General features: G+C 43.4%; 1 protein-coding gene across 4 annotated transcripts in view; it reads right to left on the bottom strand.

Annotated features, from left to right (window-relative positions):
- AKAP9 (A-kinase anchoring protein 9) overlaps positions 1–24,203 on the bottom strand; it is a 3,155,794-nt gene that overhangs the window by 2,415,209 nt on the left and 716,382 nt on the right. For all 4 annotated transcript variants that reach the window (XM_044067665.1, XM_044067666.1, XM_044067667.1 and 1 more), the window contains one exon: positions 12,089–12,244. In XM_044067665.1, coding sequence (XP_043923600.1) covers positions 12,089–12,244 — 156 coding nt within the window. The remainder of the gene's footprint in view (positions 1–12,088; positions 12,245–24,203) is intronic.

The raw sequence follows: 24,203 nt of genomic DNA, 5'->3' as shown, positions 1-24,203 counted from the left end.
GTTTTCTCGGTTTCGCCGAAACCAAGACACTCGCGGTTTGCTTGACCATGGTTTCGCCCGAAACCGCGGACCGCGAGTGTCGGTCTTTATCTTTGTGTTTTTTGCTAGATTGGGTAGTCGGAGGATCCCACGGCATAATGTACGCAAAATCAGAAATCCAAAACTGTTCTGGAAACTCCGCGCGACGCCTAAGCGTTCGCCGCTTGAAAGAAGCACAGGCCGAACAGGCTGCTACGTCGTGGGCTGGGCCTAAACAAGGCAGACAGTAAGAGTGGAAATCTTTATGAGGTATTTGTTTCCCACAGTTTAAACAATTGTTAACTTTTTCTGACATCGGCTGAGGCAAGAAAGAGTCCCCAACGGGGTACTTAGCTTTAGAAGTCTTCGAAGTAGTATTCGGTAGAAGTAATCTCTGGATCCGACCGACCGGCACTTGCGAACAGCTTCTGCTTCGGGCACCACGCGGCAAGAAAGACTGAGGAAAATGGCGTCGGCTGATGCCTTTATACCCGAAGACCAACAGTGATGACGTCGGGTGGAGTGCGACATCAGCCGAAGCCGGACCCGGACTTTGGAATCCGGCCGACTGAAGGGCTGCCTGACGACAGGACAACCCACTTGTTATGACTGCAGATGCATCCATGAAGGACATCAGAAAATGTAATGGATTGCAATTTGTATGCATTTCTTTCAGTGTCTGCAGTGAACACAACTGATATTCATTTTTAGAATGGAAGGTTGCTGAAAACTCTTGGTACAAGAGGGAACAGAAAAGACAATGAAATACTGGCATGTTTTCAAGCATTAAGAGGAATTATACTTCTTATTAAGGCACAAAGTGATAGATATGAATGATTTGTTTGGTTTAATCAAAAGTGTACTGTGGCAAGTAAACAGAGTTTGACTGGCAATGTAGCTCAAACATAATTGTCAGGTGACTGGTGAAAAAGACAGATACCACAAATGCACCAGCAATTTTTATTTATTTTTTATTTGTTTACTTAACATTTATTTACCGGGAAAGTCCGACTGGGTCAGGAACACATTTTCAGTGGAGGCCTGGGGTGAAAAGCTCCAGATGATACATGAAAGTTAAGACATTGTACAGGAAAGTACAGTTGTGTACACTTAACATAAATGGAGATATTCGAGTGTATTCACTAATGCAGTCATCACATTTGGGTTATCCCTGCCAGGGTAGCTTTCGGCCGGCCCAAATACCAGAGACTTGGTGTTTCTGCTTCGGTTGCTGTTAATTCAGGACTGACGTCAGGTCGTCAGTAGTATAAAGTAAGGCAGCCGATGCCATTACATCAGTTTTTCTTGCCCTAACCTGTCAGGAGACCCCAAGTGGGAGCCAGGTTCTGGTGGAAGAACCCCACCAGTAGAAAGTAAATACCAATAAGTCCCTTGTAAGGAAAGAAATGAAAGAAGAGGGGGATGGAGGGAGGGAAACCAGGACTACAACAGTGAATACACTAAAACATCTGCATTTATGGTAAGTGTACACAACTGTACTATGTTCTTCGTGTTTCTCTGTTGCAGTCATCACATTTGGGTTGATTCCCAAAGGTGAGGAAAAGGGTGGAGGCAGTCAAGGAAACTAGGGGCTGGCTAGGATGCCCTGCAAGACTGCAGAGGCAAACCCTGCCCTGGAGTTGGAGAAGACAGGCAGGTGGTAATGTTTGGTGAAGGTGTGAACAGATGTCCAGGTGGCAGCCTCCAATATGTCCCTGGTGGAAACTCCTCTGAGGAAAGCTGCAGAGGTGGAGGCTGCTCTAGTGGAGTGAGTCCTGACCCCCTTGGGGGGAGGCTTTCCATGTTGTTTGTAGCAGAAATGGATGGAGTGTGCTATCCATTTGGAGATGATTTGTTTGGAGATGGCTTTGCCCTCTGCTCCTGCAGCAAAGCTAACCAGCAATTGATCAATATTTCTGAAGGATTTAGTCCTGTCTAGACAGAATCTGAGCTGCCTGTGCACATCTAGAGAGTGCAGGATCCTTTCCCCTTGTTCTGTGGGTTAGGGAAAAAAGTGGGCAAATGAATGGATTGACTGAGAGCCACACTGGACACCATCTTGGGCATGAAGGATGGGTTAGTCGTGAGGGATACTCTGTCAGCATGGAAGATGATAAAGGGTTCCACAGCCATGAGTACTTGCAGCTCAGAGACCCTTGTGGCTGAAGTGATGGCCAGAAGGAAAGCTGTCTTCCAGGAGAGAAATTTTTGCTCTGCTGAAGAGGCAGGTTAGAAGGGGGGGGGGTGAGCTTTTCCAACACAAAGTTAAGGTCCCAAGCTGGGGTTGGTGCTCTTCTAGGTGGCCTCAACTTGCTAGCCCCTCTTAGTAACTTGTTTGATCAGAGGTTGTGAGAAAAAGGGGCTGCTCAGTGGGAAAATGAGCAGAAATAGCAGAGGCTTGAATTTTGAGAGAGGAAAAGGAGAGTCCAATGTGTAGCAGGTCAGCTAAGTAAACCAGGATGAGAGGGAGGGAGGGCTGTGCCATATTGGCTCCCTTAGCCTGAATCCAGGTGCAGAACCTTTTCCATTTGTTAGCATAAGACTTCCTAGTGCTAAGGTGTCTGGCCTCATGTATAACATCTAGAGCCTTTTGCTGAGGTTGGGGGTTAGGGAATAAGCCAAGCTGCCAAATTGAGTGTCTGTAATTGAGGATGCATGAATTCCCCTTCCCTCTGGGTCAGGAGGTTTGGAATCTAAGGGAGATGCCAAGGTGGCAGAGAGGACAGGCTGTGTAGCATGGGGTACCAGTGCTGGTGAGGCCAGTCTAGAGGTATAACAATTGTCCTTGGTTTTTCCTCCTTTATTTTGAGCAGTACCCTGGGGATGATAGGCAGTGGAGGAAAGGCACAGACCAATAGGCTGACCCAGGGGAAGGACAGGGCATCCAATTTCCAAGCCATGCTGTGATGCTCCCTGGTGCAGAACTTGCTGAGCTGACGGTTGGTGTGGAAGGCAAAGAGGTCGACCTTCGGGGTGCCCCATTTCTGAGTTATTAGGGCGAAGGTTCTTTTGTTGAGCTGCCACTCGTGTGGGTCCAGAAGATTTCTGCTTAAGTGGTCCACCAGAGAGTTGAAAGAACCCGGTAGGAATTGTGCTAACAGGTGGAGTTGCATGGCAAAGGCTGTGTACCAAAGGGTCATGGCCAGCCTGGATAGAGGGTAGGACTGAGTCCCTCCCTGCCTGCTGATGTACCACATCACAGTTGTGTTGTCTGTTTTGATCAGGAGAGCTCCTGCACAGAGAAGGGGCTTGAAAGCTATCAAGGCGTGCTGGACAGCTATCATCTCTTTTTGGTTGATGTGCAGATGTATTTGCAGTGGGCTCCATTGGCCCTGTATGCACCTGCAGTCCAGGTGTGCACCCCAGTTATAATCTAATGCATCTGTGGTGAGGGTCAGGGCAGCGTGGGGTGGTGAGAAAGGTAGTCCTTTATTGAGGAAGCATGCTGTTGCCCAACAAAGAGAATCTTTTCCGAGGCAGGGTATTATAGGTATAAAAGTCTCCAGCTCTTGAGAGTGTTGACACCAAAGGCTTTTTAGATACCACTGAAGTTTCTTCAAATGCAGTCTGGCATACGGAATGAGTAGAATGCAAGATGCCATGAACCCCAGAGCTTGCAGGATTTTCCTTGCAGATACTTGGGATCCGGTAGCTAGTTGACAAAAGTAGGCTGTCAGGAAGGTTTGCTTTTCTGGTGTAAGGAATGCCACCTGGGATGCTATGTCCAGGCTTACTCCCAGGAAAATAATCCTTTGGGTGGGTACTAGTTTGGATTTCTTTTCATTGATAGTGTACCCTAGGGAGGTCAGTAGGGACTTTACAAAGGCCAAGTGCTTGAGCAGCTTTTCCTGGCTGTCTGCCTGAATTAGGCAGTCATCTAAGTATGGGTAAATCTGGATATTCCTTTGCCTGCAAAAGGCAATGGCTGGAGCCGGACATTTTGTGAAAACTCTGGGAGCAGTATATAAGCCAAAGGGAAGTGCAGAGAACTGAAAATGCTGAGATCCTGCCCTGAAATGGAGATATTTCCTGCATGATTCCCCGATAGGAATGTGGAGGTAGGCCTCCTTTAGTTCTAGGGTGGCTAGCCAAGCATCCTTGGACAGCATGGGTAGCAGCTGCTGGAGGGTGAGCATTTTGAATTTTGGGATCACCAGGTAGGTGTTTAGAATGGATAGATCAAGGATGGGGTGTCAGGTGCCCTCTTTCCTGGAAACCTTGGCATTTCTGTTTTGCAGTAGCATGCTCTACTGCCCTCATGGAGGGCAGGGGAAGGACTTGCTTTTGTGCCTCTGCCCACTGGTTTTGAGGTAGCTCTGGGAACCCTTTTGGAGTTGGAAGAGTGTGGAAAGAAAATTTGTATCCCTGGGACGCTATGTTGAGAACCCGGCGGTTATTGGTAATGGTGGCCCAGGTGTTTGCACGAAAGGAGAGTTTTACTCCTAGGGTAAGTGGAGGTGGGCAGAGGGAGGGGGTGGGGGAGGAGAGTCATTGCGAATTCTTACCATAAGGGGGTGGCTTAGAACTCCCTGTTTTTGAAGTGGAGGTAGTCCACTGCTTAGATCTCTGCATTCCCTGTGGCTGCTGTCTGTGGGGTCTGGTTCCCTGGGGTCTGGGCTGAGCTGACCTGGTGGGGGCAGGAAAGGACCAGTGCTTGGAGGGACAATGCCTGTTGAACTTGGGTGGCTGGACCTGTAAGAAATCCTTAATATCTGCATATATTTTGCTTTTTCTTCCATCCCTTTTAAGACCTCTTCTGCCTTAGTGCCAAATAAGTTGTCTATGTCCAAGGGGGCATTCAACAATTTAGATTTAACACGGTCCAGCAAGGGCTGTTCCTTAAGCCATGCATGCCTTCTGAGGACAGAACCGATGACTGCTGCCCTGCAAAAAGCTTCTAGGGCGCCAAAACCACAGTGCAAGGTGTGTTTAGTGACTTGACTTGCAGAATGCATTAACTCTTGTAACTCTTTAGATTCTGCACAAGTAGGAAAGGAAGAAATTTTTTGTTTGAGGAGTTCCAGGGTATGTTGCTGAAATTTTAGCATATGGAACTGACAATTTAGTGCTTTAATAACAAGAGCAGCTGAGGTGTATACTTTTTTACCCCATCTGTCTAGTGCTCTGGAATCCCTATCTGAGGGGATGGGATTCTTAGCAAAGGTTGCTTTAATTCCTTTAGGCCCTTGAGAAATTACCTCAGGGTCAGCAGTAGGATTTTTAAAAAGAAATGTGTGTGAGTCAGGGACTCTGTAATACCTGTCTGGTTTTCTGGGTGCAAGAGGGAGGGTGTCAGGAGTCAAGCTGGATTCCAGGAAAATATTCTCCACAACATCCAGGACTGGGGGGATGGCCAGGGGTCTGTGCTGTGGAAGATCTAAGAATTCCCCGAGTCTCTTTTTAGACTGGGGGTAGTCCTGACTTTCCCACTGGAAATGCTCCCTTAAGATGTGAAGGGTTTCCCAAAAGGAAAAAATCCTCTAGAGGCTGAAGGAAGCGGGTGCCTGAGACTGGGTCATCGGTTTCTTGGGTGTGGTTTGTAACCTGGGCCTAAGAAACTCGGTAGTTTTTGAAAGAACGGTAGTCGCGAAAGTCGTCGTTTTGTGTTGAAAATCGGTGGTGCGAAGGAATTCCTTGGAAGCCAGTGCCTGCTCAGCAGCTCCAGACCCATCCAAGGTAGTGACGACCGCAGGATCCTTAGTCGAAGAAGAGTTTTGTGGCATACCGGACTCTGAAAGGGTCTCGGTAGCGGCCTGCAAATCCACAGAAGCAAGCATCAGGGGCTGCAAAAGCACCTCACTGAGGACCGGAGAACTGACGACTAGCTTAACGGGAGCATCGTCGGTAGGTTTGGACCTGTGCGGTCTGTCTCTGTCTTTATCTTTACGTTTTTTCAGAAGCTCTGCTGTCAGATGGCTTACCAAAGCCATATCGGAATTCGAGGACGGTAAGCGAAAATATCTAGCTACAATAAAGGCCCAACGATGTATAGTTCTGGCATTGAACAAAGCACAGAAGCAACAGCGGGGGACATCGTGGTCTGGGCCTAGGCAAGTGATGCAGTAAGAATGAAAGTCTCTGTGTGGTATTTGCTTTCCACAGGCGAGCCAACTGTTAACTTTTTCTGACATTGGTTAGTGCAAGAAAAAAGGATTCCCAACGAGATACTTAGCTTTAGAAGACTTCAGCTTCAATTCGGAAGACGAAACTCAGGTAGGGGCTGACCAGCACTCGTGGGAACTACTTCTGCTTTGGGCTCCACGGCAAGAAAGACTGATGTAATGGCGTCGGCTGCCTTACTTTATACTACTGACGACCTGACATCAGTCCTGAAGTGACAGCAACTGACCAGAAATACTAAGTCTCTGGTATTCGGGCTGGCCGAGGGCTACCCTGGCAGGGATAACCCTAATGTGATGACAAACAGTGAAACACGAAGAACACGGCCGAGGGCTACCCTGGCAGGGATAACCCAAATGTGATGACTGAAACAGTGAAACATGAAGAACATCAAGACAATAGCAAGTATTAAAGCACACATTAAATAAGTGATGAATACTAAAGAAGTACAGAGAGGTAGATATAATGGATATAAAAGTGCACACATCCCTGTTAAAACATCAGGTTTTTGTGGCATAAAAAATGAGACCACAATAAATCATTTCAAAACTTTTCCCACCTTTAATGTGAACTATAAGCTGTACAATTAAATTGAAAAATAAATAAATCTGTTAGGGGAAAAATCTCTACATATGTTTTTGGAGAACCTGTGCAGAACACATCTGATAAACTCTGATTATATTAAAGAATAGTAAAGAAGAATGACCCACTCTCACTGAGTACTATGTTGTTATGGCACTTAAAAAAGAATTAAGGCAAATGTAGATGGCGGACAAGAAGGGCTAAATTGTTGCTTTCTAAAATTAAATGCACTCATATGGATTCCATGTCTTACTTACTTCACACAGCCTGATGACAGGCTATGTACTCAAATTAGGGAAGGAAGCCACTACTGTGCCCTTACACAAAGGAGGTAGTGATGAGGGTATTGCTGGGTCCAGTAGAAGGAATGCCAGGGCCACCAGCATCCAGTCCTCAGTGGAATAGCCAACCCTTTATCATAGCCTGTGGGAACACCTTTCTTGTTGTACTTACTGATGTCTTCTCAGAGTCTAACACTATGTACTGAAAACCCAATGCGTCACTCCCTGTTTGCACAACATCTTTCACCTCTGCCCACACAGCCTAATAAGCTGGTTCAGTTCTCAGGTCATCAGTCAATACTACTAAGAGGATAACATATGTGTAGGCATTCAGTACAATCACCTGGGCAGGGTTCGATGCTGTCTGTCCACCTTGTCTCTGGTAAGGAACATCCCACCTGCTTAACAACATAGTTGGACTACACAGATCCTCAACATTCCCAGCAGTAGTCTGGAGTAGGATGTTACTGTCCTCATCCATGCTTTGGAGGTGCTGTATTATGAAAAAACATTAAGCAGTGGCAACATCCAGCAGCATTACTGGAGCCTACATCACACCTGCTGTAGCTGCCTGCCACACCAGCAATGACTGTTACAGCACTGCAGTTCCTCACGCTGGTGTTTGCTGAGCCCTACCTACCACTCCTCAGCTGAGAGATGTGTATGTCACTTACCTGACATGGCATACAGTTGCAACCAGTCCCCTGACACAGTGGCCACCCTTCCTTCGACCTTAAAAACAGAATCCCAGAAAACACATTTCTGTTCACTTCTGCATAAATATCAATATATGACTAACCCTTTCCATCAGTTTTATTTTAGAGCTGAGATCAAGACCCTTTTTTTTTTTTCCAATGAGGACCTTTTGCCCTATGCAGAGCTTGTTCCTTACTCCTCCTCTTTTGTGATTTTCTTTCATTATTTTATTAAAACAAACGGTGATACTGAAGCTATGTTTACATCACCAAAAGAAATTAAGGTAGCTTTGCGAGAATGAACAAAATTATGCAGTCAAAAAATGACATGCCATTTGAAAACGTGTCATTTTTTAACAAGACAAAGGAAAGCAATCATATGGCAAATCTGCTGCGTCTGTAAAATTTATCTCAAGATCAAAATGCATAAAAGTGACCCAAATATGGTAAATACCTATCAGACACAGCTTCATATACACCGATTTCAAATTTTAAACCATGATTATAAAATATTTACATCTACACTAGCTAACAGAATGACAAGGGTGTTGCCAAAACTGAAATGTATGGATCAATGTGGATTTATGTATGGGAAGCAAACATCTGACAACATTAAAAGAACAATAATGATTGAGAGGGTAGCAGAGTGTAAGAAATTGCTGCTAATGTTTTGTGGATCCTGATACAGAGAAGGCATTCAGAAGAATCTTCTGGGATTTTTATGAGTAGCACAATGGTAGCATTTGCATTCTCTGATACAATAATAGGACTAATTAGGTGAATATATGAAGGGTCAGAGGCAAGAATTAAGGTGGGGTCCTCTCCAACAAGCTTGAGCTTTCACATTTATTTCCTCTATAATTAGACCCATTGGCTAAGAAAATAAAGGGCAAATTCAAGGACATAACTAGTACAACATTCATGAAAAGTTAATTTTATTTGCATATGATATTACAATATTACATTGAACCTGATAAATCCAGAAAAGGACATTTCAGTGCTGTGGAACATTTTGATAGTTTCAAGTCTTTTCAAGATATAAAATAAATGAATATAAAACAAAGGCTATAGCAGTAAACTACGTACCCACACACGAAGTGGTTCAGCAATACTCCTATCTACAGGGCCAAGATGACACATTCAGGAGTAAGGATTAAAAAGGATTTCACCACAACAGCTAAAAATGTGTGGGAAGAGACTAAACAAAAGGTAATACAAAAACTGAGAAGTTAGCGGCTCTTGATTATTGATATGTTTAGTAAGATACAAGCAGTAAAAAATGTTTCTGATCTTTTTAGTTTTATACACAAGTCAAGAATATTTTTTTATCAACTGGAGGAGAAGCTGTGGACCACAAGCGATAAAGGGCTGAATGAATTTATTAGGGAGGGGAAGAGTTAAGTGGGATAAACTGTTTCTCCCCACAGAACAAGGTGGGTAAGGACTATCGGATTTAAAGGGATGTTTTATTGCTGTGCTGTTAAGGCTTCAATACATAGCACAAACACAAGTTGATAAATCAGCATGGAAAGAAATGACGACGAAACAGTGGCGAAGTTCACAAAACAAGGAGAAAGCAGGAATCTGGACACAGACTCTTGAAGAGAGCTACAACCATACAGAATGTAAAAATGATAAAGTAGCAGAAAACATTCTAAGAACTAAGCCAACTGGAGAATGGAGAAAGGAGATTTTACCAATGGGGGTGACAGCAAGTAGGGGAACTGAAAATAGGCAAGAGGGAGCTTAGATTCTGTTGGGAGAAAAAATAAAGGAACCAAAGCATTGGAAACAAATAACTATGAGGAGAAGGGTAACAGAGTATGATGAGCCTAAGTGGACGTTTGGACTTCAGGTTAGAGACTGCCTTCCCTACCAAGGATTGATATCAGCGTATAGGCAAAGGAATAAGAGTTAGGGGAATCCTAAGTGAAACACTTGTTCTGGTAAAGTTTTTAGTCGAGCCTAGAACAGAAAATGCTGTTAAAAATGGGCAATTAATAGGGAATATAAAACACTGAATGACAACTATTAAGAATTAATCAAACGATGTTAGAAAAGACTAGGAGAACAGAATGGAAATACATTTGTATGGCTCTGAAGTATGCAACAAAGTCCAGAAGGTTTACAGTTTTTGCATAGAAGTGTTTGTATAGGTATATTATACACTAAAGCAAATTTCAGAGATTTTTTTTTCTTGGGTAGATAACAATTGCTGAAGGTGAGATAGGAAAGAGAAAGGTAAATGAGAACACATTTTTGGGGAATTTGACAAGTTAACAGATTTTAAACATTCTCAAGATTACTCTGTCAGAAATGCTGGTGTAGCAAATTATTGTAACCAAGGGCATTTTTCTTTTGAACTGGGATACAGGATCTGTGTTGCCAAGACATATTAAGGCCTTGCTAAGTGTAATGCTAGTGGCTGCTAAAAATGCAATCACGAAAAAAAAAATGGAAATCAAAATCTAAACCAACCACAACTGAAGTACTGAATAATGTAAAGGAGATAAAATAACTGGATGTGGGTGTGACGCCCCTGCACTGGCCCAGTAATCAAGGAGCCTCAATCTTCACCACTAGCACCAGTGAGGGACGTGCACAATGGGAGAGCAACAAGTACACACATAGTAAAGTACAATTTCCCTTAAAAGCACACAGAGATCACAGTCAGTCTGGGGCTGGTTTCTCCCTCTCTCTCCAAGACTCCCCACTGGCACCGCTATAGGGTTACGATATCAGCTGAGTGGTCAAGCCAAAACCTCCAGCACCCTCTCTGTCCAACCAGTGCTTTGTGTCCCTGCCCAAGTATCTGACACACACACTTTGAGATCTGATTTATATACAAACACACACACACTTCTGGGAAAGGCTGGCACAGGTTTACTACCTATGCCCCCTTCTGCCCAGACTAAAAGGTGCTTATTTCTGCCACCAACCAGCCCTTTATCAGCATACACTTAGCAAGGCCTTAATAAGTTATAAGGCCCTTCCCAAAGGGTGACCAATACTAATGTCTGATGTTACTATTATCCAAATGGTAAGTGTGACCAAGACCAAGGCTATTTAGGAGTGGTCTGTACGGTGTCACCAAATACATATGCAAGTACTCTAAGAGCTTAAATATCTCTAAACAAATATCAGCCACAAAGATACCTTTAAAATTATTTAATAATAAATAATAAATGAACAAAACAATATTCAATAACTCAACACAGTGACTACAGAGTCCAGAATCACAGGAAATATTTTAAAACATTGCAGGGCAGTCTCAAATAAATACAGAAAACATCTAAACTAATCTTTACTATATTCCTAACTATATCTAAAAGAAATTACTGTACCCTAGACTTACTTACAGAGCAAGGCAGAAGTGCTGAAGATGGATGTTTCCAGGTCAAAAACAAAAAACAAAATGCAAAATCTGTCTCTGAGAGTTCTTACTATCAAACATTACTGCTGGGTCAGCTCGGATGATATCACTCTTTGTCACCTGCCTTCAGTTCCCAGGCTAACAGAAACTTAAACTTTTAGCATCTCTGTGCGAGAATTTCACATCTCTCAGATGTTTGCTCAGAACTGGAAGTTGTAAAGCAATTAAACACTTTTACATTTTAAACCTAGTAATTATTTCTATTTCAAGACAGTAGAAAAACTTCTAGTTTTAGACATCCTGTCTCCTTGCTGAAACTGAGAGATAACACGATCATAAAACAATTTCAACCTATTTTCTTGAGGGTTTGCAAGTTAACTCTGTATGTTCCAGCATCTACTATTAAAACATACATTTGCATAGGTATATAGTTTATATACATTTCTGTTCTTTCCAGTAGGGTATACTGTGGTTACATTCTTGAAGCTCAGTACATAACATACAGTTAAACACACACTTCTACACCAGTAGTTTAATATACATATAACATACAGTTCTCTTACGTTTGTAAGACAAGCTTATGAATCATATTAATATTCACAAATGACATATGACTATTTACAAAATTCCAGATAGCCGGTTACTTTTGTCACTTTTCTATATAAACATATTAATAATTTGAAGCGACATATAATTATTTACAAAATTCCAGATAGCTGGACTGGCAGTATTTCCCTGGTGTCATAGGAGATCTTAAGAAAACAGAAGGAACAAATTATACAGAAACAAATGGAATTTGTGGGAATGACGCATGCAAGAAGAAGTGAGACTTAAGTAGAGGCAGGACTTGAGAAATGTATGTATTGCTGGTGTGAATGACGAGTTAAAAAAAGATGTGTGTATGACATAGGAAAACAATTGCTTTCTTTTTCTGTAGCTTTCTCTGTACCCATGTCTTTATTAAAATTGTGTGAGTTTACTACAGGAATTTAAAAAAATGCATGCAATAGACTCCATACCTGTTGAAATTGTATCTGTAGTTTCTGACTCTGTTCTGTTAACTCCAAGAATTCCTTCATAATTTCATCTTTTTCTCTTCTAGACTGCTGTAGGTTTGACGTCAGTTGGGTGATAATGCCATCTCTCTGTTTGATTGCTGTCTCAAATTCCTGAAGCTAGTAAAGGAATCATTCATTATATTCATGCTAACTTCAATGCAGCATGCATTCGATCAAATGCAAAATTTAAGTAAGTAATTCTAACAAATGTGTGTTCAGAATAAGCTACCTGTAATGGCATATGGGTTGTCATATGTATTACTTCAACATAAATGCGCAGCTTAAAAATCCATAAATCTGACCTTCAGCAAAACATAAAATTACGAGAAACACACATCCAAATAGTGGACTATTGAATGCATACTTTGGCCGTACAGGAATGCAGTAAGAACTCATGCTCTGATGTCTATCTCCATTTTCCAACAGTCCTCACAATGACTGCCATTCTGATCAAAATCATCCCACCGCTGAAATGTCATTATGTACATAATTCCATCTGTCCCTTTACGTTCTCTCCCAGTCCACCAAAATTAAAAATCCAGTATATAAGTATGAATATCAATGTATCCTCCCTCCCCATGTTTCAAAGATAGTACTATAGTGTAAATAAAGTTATCATAACAGTAGATGTTCTAACAGATCACTGTTGCAACAGCCTAAGCTAATTGGGTCCCACCTCCTGTGAATGCCCAGCATTCAAAGTTTTAGTGCACCTTCCTCAAGGTCTAAAATGTCAGGTGCTCGGGGGAGATCAATATAAAAGGCAAAGCACCAATTCAGAGCTTTTTTGGCTAGAAACAGAACAGCCAAGAGCCTTGAAAGGATAATGCTAAAAAATAAGTTCTGCAGTAAACTATATACATAGGGGTATATGCATCCACATTCTGGCAATACAAAAGTAAAAAAAAAAAAAAAAAAAAAAAAGAACAATCAAAATAAGGGGCCTGGAGGGAGGACTGGCTACTGCAGCAGTGATCTATTAGAACATATACTGTTATAGTAGGCATATTTGCACAATTGTACTACATTTATTTATTTATTTTATTTTACATTTGTTGACCGGGCTAGTCTAACTGGATATATGTCCATTTTCAGTAGAGGCCCGGGGAGAAAAGCTCCACATAAGCAAAATATTAGCAACTACAGGTACAAATAAGTAAAAAAGTAACACATTTAGGTATAGTACTATTTTAATAGTATTATTTTCAGCATTTAGATCACTGATGCAGTAAACTAAGCTATTTGGGTAGATTACAATAGTTTAGAAACAATGACGAGAACAACCAAAAATAAATGAAGTATCCAGAAAGCCCTAGAGAATGGTCCTAGCAAAGCCTTTTCTGGATCTGGGAAAGGATTCAGGTTGTAGTGTTTTGTAAAAACATGTGCAGTGGACTAAGTTGCCTCTAAGACACTTCTAGAGTCCATTGCTTAACAAACATCTGCAGAAGATGCCAAAGCCCTTGAGAAACGGGTCCTGAAACTAAAAGTGGCTTCATAGCTTTACATAAGGTTACTAGGCCAACAGCCCAAGAGCCTTGTAAGCCTAACCATTTTTATCCCAAGTTACCCAATTGTCGGTGGTTCGGTGAGTGAAGTTTGCAGAGGTAAGAGTGTATAGTAGTTAATACCGTCCTCCTCTGTCCAGGAGGGACATGAGCACCACCACAGGAGTGAATCTGCGGTCATCCATCCATTGATCCAGGTTGCGTTTGAAGAGCATCAGGGAGGGGCTCTGTTTCACATAAACTGGAAGCTTGTTACAGAGAAGTGGCAGTCTCTGGGAGAAGTACTTATATTTTCAGCACGACCTGTTCATGTCAGAGGCTATATACTTGTTTTATGTACAGTGTAATTTCTTGGTGAGAAACCTCCGTGGTGTCTCCAACTGTTGCAGGTGTCTGGTGAGGTACATACAAAAGGGAGCATTGTACTCAATAACTAGTCTGATGAGGGCAGAGTATAATGGAATTATAACATCTTTAGACCTAGATGTGATGCCTTTACTTATAAGATGTGCCACATAGAAGGACTTCCTTACTACTGTGAATACGTGGTCGTCAAAGTTCAGATTGCTATCAACCTGAGTACCCAGATCATGTACCACTGGGTCTACACTTAGGGGGTGCTGTTTACAATGTAATTAGCAGGGATATCAGCTTTCCCACAGAGAATAATAATAATAATGCAGTTTGTTGCATTTAGCTTTAATCTGTGGCTCTAGCACCAATAATTTGTCTGCGTTAACCTTGTCTGCAGTACATTAACATCATTGGGGGACTCTGTGATTAATCCCAATTTGCAACTGTCAACGAACTTGGTAAGCCACAAGCCATCCAAGTTTGCCTGGATGCATTATTAGTATAACAAAAGGCAATAGCATGAGGCAACGCAGGTAAATAGTCTCCCTTTACACTGTTTGCCCTTTCTTCTTGTCTTCATTGTAGACAAACAGCTGATCAGCTCTTCTGAACACTTGACTTTTGTCTAGGTAATACCCGAGATGCCTGTGGGCATCTAGAGTGTGAAGAATCTTTTCTCCCTTGTTCTTCGGTTTGGAAAAGAAGACAGAGAAAGATTAACAGTTTGGCTCAAGGTAAATTCTGAGATCACTTATGGCATAAATGGGCTAATTCTCAAGGGAACCATGTTCTTATGAAAAATGAGGTAAGGCTGACTCACCATAAGTGCTTGTAACTCACGATAGATACTATCCTAGCAGAAGTCTGTGCAATGAGTAAAATGGCCTTCCATGTTAAGATACTCAAAATCAACCCGATGACTTTATTCAAATGGAAAAAAAAGAGTAAGCTTTTCAAGCACAAAGTTAAGATCCTAAAGGAGGAGCCACTGGTTTCCTAGATAGACAGCTATGTATCACCCCAAAATCATTTAACTAAAGAATGGTTGGAGGGGGTCTAAGGTCAGACAAGCAGAAATGACCACAAATTAACCTTGACAGAGGAATAAGAAAGGTCAGAAGACAGTAACTCACACAAATACTCAAGAACAAGAAGTAGCCAGGCCTAATGAGGGTCCTGGTCCTTGGATTGGCACCAATTAGAAAATATTTTCTTCTTGCATTTATATAATTTTATAGTAGCATTTTTTTTTTCTTTCTCCTTTAATTCCTGCTGTACATCCTTAGAAAAAATATATATATATCAACATTCATTCAGTAAGCAAAAGACTTTTCAGGCTGGGATGTAAAAAACAACTCTTGTCTTGTGTTAGTAAAGCCAGTCAGTGGGGGAGCATGTGGTAGCTACCCCTGACCAGACTGAAAAGAAGGGAGAGCCACTATTGCCTGGCCCAAAAATGAGTCACCACTACAAGTACAGTGAGTCTTGGATCTTTAGAAGAAGCGTGGATATCAGCAAAGAGAGTTGAAGAGCTTACAAGAACATTCGTGTACATGGGAATAAAAAGGCACATGACTTTCAAACTTGTTTGCAAGGAGTCTTGGGACAGAATTTCTTTAGTTGCCTGATCTGACAGGAGGCAAAAAGATCTTCAGGTATTCCCCTCAGTTGGTTCAGTTCTTGGAAGACCCCAGAATGAACTTTTCATTTGTGGTGGCCTGTCTTTGATGTGCTTAGCTTCTCTATCATCAATTTTTGCTCTGACAGAATGTATGACGCCTTCAGAGTCAAGCTGAGTTGAGTAGCTGTCTCCCATGTTATCAAAGTAAATGTGCAAAAAAAGCACAATCTGAAATGCCCCTGTTTGTGCACAACATCACTGTGGTGTTGTCTGTGTAAACTTGCAGAGGTCATGGGGACTACAGATGACGTGAGGCTTTCAAAGCATTGATCACTGCCAGCATCTTTCTGAAATTTATGTGCTTCTGTCAGTCTTGAGGGTCTCACACCCCTTGCACTTCTTTGGAGACCACTCCCCACACCAGGTTTAAATTATCTACTGTGACAGACTTGAGAGAGTGGTTGGAAGGCAGAATGGGAGACCTGAATGGCAAGAGATCTGTTCTATCCATCAGAGAATATCCTTTCTTAAAGGGTGAAGATGTTGAATCTACAATAATCCAAAGTACCACAGAACTTTTCTATCTGAAGTCTGACCAGGGGAAAGCATGAGAATCATCAATGCAGTGTACCCCAATGTCTTGAGAAATTAGTTAGCAGCTTCCCGGTTTTGAGTGGACAAACTCAGGAAGAATTGTTGCAGCATCTCTAATTTGTCTGGAGGAAGAAAGGCTCTTCCCAGAACAGAATCTATCAAACATCCCAGGAATACAGTTCTATGAAAAAGTATGAGAGAAGACTTTGTAAGTTGATTTGAAAACACAGACAGAGTAGGAGATTCTGAAAAGTTGCTAAAGACTCTTGACAACTTGAGAAATAGTCTGCAAAGATAAGACAATTGTCCAAATGTGTAAGGATGTGAATGACTTGAAGTCTGCAATTAGTAATTGCTGGAACAATACATGTCATGAATATCCCTAGTACAATGGAAAGTTCAAAGGGGAAGACAGATAACTGATAATGTAAGCGAGACACTTAAAATCTTAAAAAAAAAACTTTGTCTGGGCAGTTTGGCAACTGGAAAGAGAATGTAATGATATGCATCCCTCACATCTAGTGTTACCCAAGATACAAAGAAGGAGCTGTGATAACAGAAAATGAAGGGACAGGATTTTGAACTTTTGAATCTTGACAAAAAGGATTTAGAAAGGAAAGGTCCAACAAATGCCTCCAGTATTCTTCCTACTTTGGCACCAAAAATCCTTGAAAAGTCTTTGCCAACCTGACATATGGATGCTGGTTTTGTTACTCCCTGAGCACCTATCTACTGGAGAATGGGAGAAAAAAAAAGAAGTTATGTACTCACCATAACGTTCCATCTGAGTAGCTGTACTTCATTTGTCTTCAATCTGTACATGGATCCGAGAAAGCAGCTTCACCAGCATCTGATTTCCAAGCTCCTCCCCTTACCCATAAAACCGTTCCATCTCCTTCCTTCCCTCAGATTATGTTTGCACCATCAACCTAACCCAATTGTAATGACTGCAACAGTGAAACACGATGAACATCAGGTTATATACAAACCTAACAAGTATGAACAGGAGAGCCGCAGAGGCACTCTCTTTCACCTACCAGAGTAATAAACAATGATAAATGTCAGGGCAAAGGAGGGAGGGGCAGTTAAAGACAAATGAAGTACAACTGCTCAGATGGAACGTTATGGTGAGTACATAACTTCTTTATCTGAAGTAGTTTACTTCATTTGCTCTTCAACCTGTGGGACAGAGTCCCCAGCTACTAAACACCTGGGTGGCCCTCATGGAAGAATATTCTGGAGCACCGCAGATCCAAAGGATGCTCTCCCTCTAGATATCATGTCCAGTTTATAGTGAGAAATGAAGGTATGAGACAAGAACCAAGTAGATGCAGAACAAATATCATCCAGACACACCCTGGACCAAAAAGCTGCCCAGGTAGCCATGGATCTGGTAGAATGTGCTTTTACTTGACCCAGAGGTGACATACCCTTGTCTTTGTATACCTGAAGGATACAATGAGAGATCCATCGAGCCAAAGTTACCTTGGAGATTGGTTTGCCCAGGAAGGGTTTAGAGTACGACAAAAATAACTGGTCAGACTTGCAAAAGATCTTAGTTCTGTGTAAGTAAAATCTCAGTTGTCTATGTACGTCTAATAAGTGCAATGTATATTCACCCCTGTTCTGGAAATTTGGGAAGCATACAAGTAAATTAATCGTCTGGTTGATATTAGTTTCAGAAGCCAAATTGAGGAGAAAGGATGGACTGGAACAAAGTGACACCCTGTCCTTATGGAAGACCATATATGGAGCTTTGATAGACAACGCTTGAAGTTCTGAAACCCTCCTAGCCGAGGTGATAGCTACTAGGAAGGCAGTTTTCCAAGACAAAAATTTTAGGTCTACTGACACAGCCTGTTCAATGGGAGGAGCAACCAGAGCCTGAAAACCAAAGTCAGGCCCCAAGGAGGGGTAGGATCCTTTACCGGGAGTCTTAAAAGAAAGGTACCCTTAATAAAAGTTTTACAAAGTTTAGAGGATGCTAAAGAAACCATGTTCTCCCCAAAATGAAAGTTGGAAATGGCAGCCAATTGAACTTTCACAGGAGAATAGCTAGCACCTTGATGAAAAATATATGCCAAGAATTCCAACACTGCTGGGACGGGAGCTGTGAAAGGGTCCAGATCCCTTTGAAAAGCCCAGATGGAAAAATGCTTCCATTTACTGTGATAAAGCTTCCTAGTAGACAATTTGGATGGGAAACCCCCGAGGGGTGAGAGATGAGATTCAGATTCGGATCTAAGATCCATGGAGGAGCTCGAAGATGAGACCAGAAGAAGAGAAACCATACTTGGCGAGGCCCAAATGGGGCAATGAGGATCACTTTGCTCCCCAGCCTGCGAGCCTTCTGGAGGAATTTCAAAATAAGAGGTAACGGGGGGTAAGCACAGAGAAGACCGGGTGGCCAAACATGAACTAGAGCATCCCTGGGGGACTCTCCCTATGGGGGGTTTAGAGCGAAGAACTTGCTGCACTTCGCGTTGGAAGGACATGCAAAGAGATCGCAGCTAGACCCCACTCGAGAAAGATCTGCTCCGCTACCGAAGGATTCAGAGACCACTCGTAAGGCAACAGAATAGTCCTGCTCAGCTTGCCTACCAGTATATGTTGGACCATCCTGGAATGTGCACTGCTAGCAGAAACCGGCTGGTGGAGATTGCCCATTTCCACACTCTCATGGCCTTGCGACAAAGGGAATAAGATCTGGTTCCTCCCTGCTTGCTGATGTACCAGACTACTGACATGTTGTCTAACTGAATTGCAATAGTTCCCAGAGGTAGAAAGGCATGAAGGGCCTGCAATGCTAAAAGGACCACCCTCATCTCTAGGACGTTGACATGCAACTTGGTCTCGTTCAGGGACCATGTGCCTTGGACTGTCCTTCCCGATCAATGCCCCCCACACCCTAGTTGGGAGGCGTCTGTGGTTTGGGGAGGGGCTGCAATAAATGGACGTCCCTCGGCCAGTTCCGAGGAGTTCATCCACCAGAGGAGGGACTCCCTGCCAGCCCTGCTGAGGTGTAGTGGATGCATCAATGGCAGATCTAACCATGACCACTGGACCGCTAATGTCTACTGTAGAACCCGGATATGCAGATTAGCAAAAAGAAGAAGGGTAATTGTGGCTGCCATGGAACCAAGAGCTCATAGTACCATATCTACGGATGGGAGGTGTGAGTGAATGATCAAGGACACATGGAGTCATAAGCACCGAAATCTCTCTGGGGTTAGAAAAACCTTCATTTGCAAAGTGTCTATCCTTGCTCCAATTTACTCTACAACCTGGACTGGGATCAGAAGATTTTGCTGCGTTGATAGTGATTCCCAGGTGGCCAGTCAGCTTCAAAAAGTAGTCTCTGGCTTGACAAAGTAGACGCTTGGTGGGAGCAACAAGGAGCCAATCATCCAGGTACAGGAAGACCTGTATTTCCTGAAGCCTCATGTGAGCCGTTACAACTGCCACGAGTTTGAACACCCTGGGGGCTGCGGTGAGAGCGAAGGGTAGGGCTCGATACTGATAATGATTGGCCCCTAGCCAGAAGCAGAGGAACCTCCTGGAGTGTCTGTGAATATTTATATGGTAGTATGCGTTCTGGAGATCTATCGAGCACATCCAGTCTTTCTCCTGCAGGTAAGGCAGGATGGACTGCAATGTGACCATCTGAAACTTCTCTTTGGCAACTGACAGGTTGAGGGTGGAAAGATCTAGAGTAGGTCTTAGGTTCCTGTCTTTTTTGGCACCAAAAAAAGAACCTGGAGTAGATGCCCGATCTGGACTGGTCGTGGGGAACAGGTTGGATGACTCATTTCTTTAGCAGCTTGTCTATTTCGAGTGCTGCTACCTCACTTTGCATGGGTGGTACATCTGGAAGGTGTTTTGGTGGAAGAGGAGATTCCACAAAGGGGATAGAATACCCTCTGGATATGGTCTGAAGCATCCAATGGTCTATTGACATGAACTTCCATGCTGTTAGGTGCAACGAAAGATGGCCCCAGACTGCCTCCAGAGCACAGCAGTTGGGCAACTCCTCAGGGCTGCTGCATGGGCCTGTCTGAGAACGGTTCTAGAGACCCCATGTTCCTCAGAACCCATCTCTGGGCCAGCATCTATCAAAACCTCCTCTGCCTCTGGGGGAAGATGAGTCCTGAGCATCCTGGGAATACTGAGATGTCCAGAACCACATCTTCTTTTGCCTTCGCTGATTCCTGGAGAAGGATCTTTGAGGGTTAGAGAAGCGGATCCCGACGGGAGACAATGTCTTCCCGTCCTTTTCACTCTGAACCATCTCATAAATGGTCTTCCCAAACAAGGAAGAACCATCATAAGGGGCATTCGCAAATGATGCCTTAAAGGGCTCCGTGAACTGGCACAGCCTGAGCAAAGTGTGACGCCTCATGGCAGTGCCAGATCCGGCTGCCCTTGCTGCTCCTTCTGTGGCATGCAAAAGGAGGTGCATGGACATGTCAGATACTGCTTTTAGAGAGATCATCCACATGGAGAATGTGGGCTTATCCTCTGGCGACATGGACTCCAGGGACGACTCAGCTAGCTCTTTGACAAGGTCGCTCTGCAGTCGGGTAACGTGTGCCAAATAATTCAGCATCCTTATGGAAAAGGTGGATGAAGCATACACCCGGCTTCCCTAGGCAATCCATCGTCCTGGACTCTCGGTCGGGGTGATGGACTGTAGAACTTTCTTGAACTAGTTCTTTCTTAGTGGCAGCTGCTACCACTATAGCGTCTACAGAGGACCCTTTGACTAGGTCTATCTGAAGGGGGGTTTAGGATCTTGTCTGGGCACTTCGGAATAGGGTCAATGGTGTCCAGTTCCTGCCATTCCCAGGTGGAGATAAGGTCCACCAATGGATCCGCGGGAGGGGACACCCAAGGAGTAGATGGGCCTGTGCCTAGGCCTCCAGAAACAACGACTCGTCGACCCCCCCCCTCCGGTTGGCACAGGATTTCCATGACATCATCGGAGGGTGATCGGGGGAGCCTTCCCCTTCCTCCAAGTCGGTGTCCTCAGTGAGGGACTCTGGAGAAGAGACCAGGTGCCTCCTTTTGCATGTCCATTTGTGAGGAGCCTCTTCCGTGGGATTGTCCAGAGTGGACTCGCAAACTGTCTGTTGTTCTGCAAGGGGAACCAGCTGGGACGCATCAGGCATGGGCTGCCTCTGAGTGGACAAAATGGTCGAGGTCGCATCCAGAGCCAAGGGAGCTGGGGCGGAATCTGAGGAAATAGGGGTCTTGACCCACTCGAGAATACTCTTTCCATCACATCGAATGCCGAAGGAGAACAAGCCTCCTGGGCCACCAGTAAGGAAGCTGCACTCCCTGAACCCAATGGGGGAATCGGAGCTGAGGCCACAGGCACCGAGACGCCAAAGGGGGGACCATGACCTGACAGCTGGAGCCAATGGGAACCCCACCTCAGGTCTGACACCCAGACTATGGCTCCAAGAGGTGCTCAGGTCAGAACTAGTCAGATCCAATGTGCTCAAGGCAATGGCCAGCATCGAGGTACACGGTACCATCTGCGCCGACTCCAAGACCTCTCGGATCCTAAAACTCCGATACAGGGGTGAAAAAATGAAGCGAGCTCACCACTCCAGAGGTAGAGGGGGCTGGCAAGATTCATCTGGATCTGGGTGTGAATAAATATTCTCATCATTTTATTCATCTCCACTTCACTTAAACTTCTAGTGGAGCGCGATGAAGAAGCAACTGATGCCGATCTCGAAGGTCAGTGCACTGATACCATGGAAGAAGGTCTAGTCTCCTCCAGCTCCGGAGAGAACCTTGCCGACTGGAGCCGGAGAGTACTAGGCCTAGAAATAGCCTGAAGTTTCAGTGGAGGACCTGACAGACCCGATCGGTCCAGGGAGCTTTTCCTTGCTTTGTCATTGTCCTTTTTTAATAGTTCCCATTCCACAGGCCTCTGAGCAGGAGAATGAGTCCTGGCCTGGGAGGAGGAAGAGGTGGATGAAGCAGAAGCAGTCACTGCTGTGACTGCAGTAGTTGCAGGGACAACTTCCTAGGAAGCAGAAAGAAGTCACCTCATCACAAGTTTGGCCTTGTGATCTTTCAAGGACAGTGGGTTAAAACCCGTGCAAAAAGAACAGTCAGTAGAGAGATGAGGGACTCCTAAGCATACCATGCACAGAGTGTGGTCATCCGCAGGGGACAGCTTGTGGCCACATTCTGAGCACTTCTTAAACACAGGTTTATTCTGCTCAGCCATGTTCAAAAACAAACCAACGGTTTTCGCAGACCCAAATACACACACACACACACACACACAGACACACACACACACACACACACACACACACACACACACACACACACACACACACACACACACACACACACACACACACACACACACACACACACACACACACACACACACACACCACTAACTAAACCTTTTTTTTTTTTTTTTTTTATTTTTAACGACGCAATGCGAGGAAGGGGAGGTAAAGGAAAGGGAGACCCTGACCTAACACTAGAAAAAAAAAGTTCACTCTTACCCAAAAATCCTAAGAAAACGCTATTGAAACAAGCACTATGCCTGGAGCTCCGAAACCATGATGCTAGGCTAAGCCACGGCAAAAAGATCTGAGAGAAGGAAGGAGATGGAGGGATATTATGAGTAAGGGGAGGAGCTTGGAGCTTGGATTAGATGCTGGTGAAGCTGCTGTCTCGGATCTGATATGGATCCGTATACTACAGGTTGAAGAGCAAATGAAGTGAACTACTTCAGATCAATGACACTTGGCTTACAGGGCAAAGAGGAATCCACTGGAACAAGGGAATGGATTCCCAATGCCAATTGTACTCCAGCTGAATAACATTTAAAATCCATTTGTCTGCCACAATTTGGTACCACAATGGAAGATGAAGCCTTAAGAGATATGGACAGGTACCACGTTGGGAAGGAGGGGATCCCAAATATGAAAATGGTCACAATGACTCTGAGGCTTGTCCTTTATTTTTAGAGGCTTTCTCCCTTCTTTTTGGAGCCTCTTTGCCATTGCTTTTTAAACTCTGTTTTACAGCTCCTTGTTGCATAAACTGTTTACTGAAATAGAAAGCTGAGGAGAGAGGGAATTTTTTATTTTTATTTTTTAAAAGGGAGCTTGACATTTTTGAGTAATTGCAAGAATCAGTGTTCAGTTTTCATCACACTTCTTGAGCATCTCAGATGCATAAGAGCTAAAATGAGTGTGTTCTCAAAAGATCAAAGTAAATATTTTAACATATTAGCATAACAGTTCAAAATTCTGAAAGATAAAGTGGCAGAAAAACTTGTCAACAGTTTATAAGAGGGAACAGGATTGCCAGCCCTCATCTGTTTAGCAAAAGGTGTTTTATATAGAAAAATTACAGCTGGATCTACTTTAGGGTTGGAAAATTATTTTATGCTTCTGAGATACCCTGTATAACCTGTCAGAGTTCCTAGGCAGGAGGATGGCTATTAGGCAAACTCAAATCAGTGAGAAAAAAAAAATCTCTAAAGAAGGCAAAACAGGATGAGCAGCTGCAGATTTAAGAATTTCCAAATGGAAAAAATCACAACACATTTTCTGTGCAATAGGCATTTCATTCTGTTCCCACTAAAAACCCCTTTCAGCTTATATAAAGTTTCAGAAAAAAGAGGAGTTCCAAGACAGATGCACAGTGGTCAACAGGTTGATGTTATGTCTCCCAGACCGAGAAAAAAGTGCCAATGAAATAGTTGTAAAATTCAGTCACTAGCTACTAACTACATTGCCTGGATGCCTGCAAAGAAGAATTTTGTAGAAACAGAGAAAATTAACTAGAAAAGGAGAAGAGAAAATTCTGTCTGGGAAAACTCCTGCAGCTGCTCAGCAAAAATTGGTTCAAGTTTCAGCTCTGGTATAAGAGATGGCTTCCAGTAACTTAGAGGAAAAAATAAATCAAATGTACTCAAAAGTAATTAAAATAAATGAAATACCGAAGGAATATATAA

The sequence above is a fragment of the Protopterus annectens genome, chromosome 3.part1, assembly GCF_019279795.1.
Source record: "Protopterus annectens isolate FY-2018-M chromosome 3.part1, PAN1.0, whole genome shotgun sequence".
NCBI lineage: Eukaryota > Metazoa > Chordata > Ceratodontiformes > Protopteridae > Protopterus > Protopterus annectens.
The sequence above is the reverse complement of the archived record's forward strand: the minus strand, read 5'-3'. Positions and strand labels throughout refer to the sequence as shown.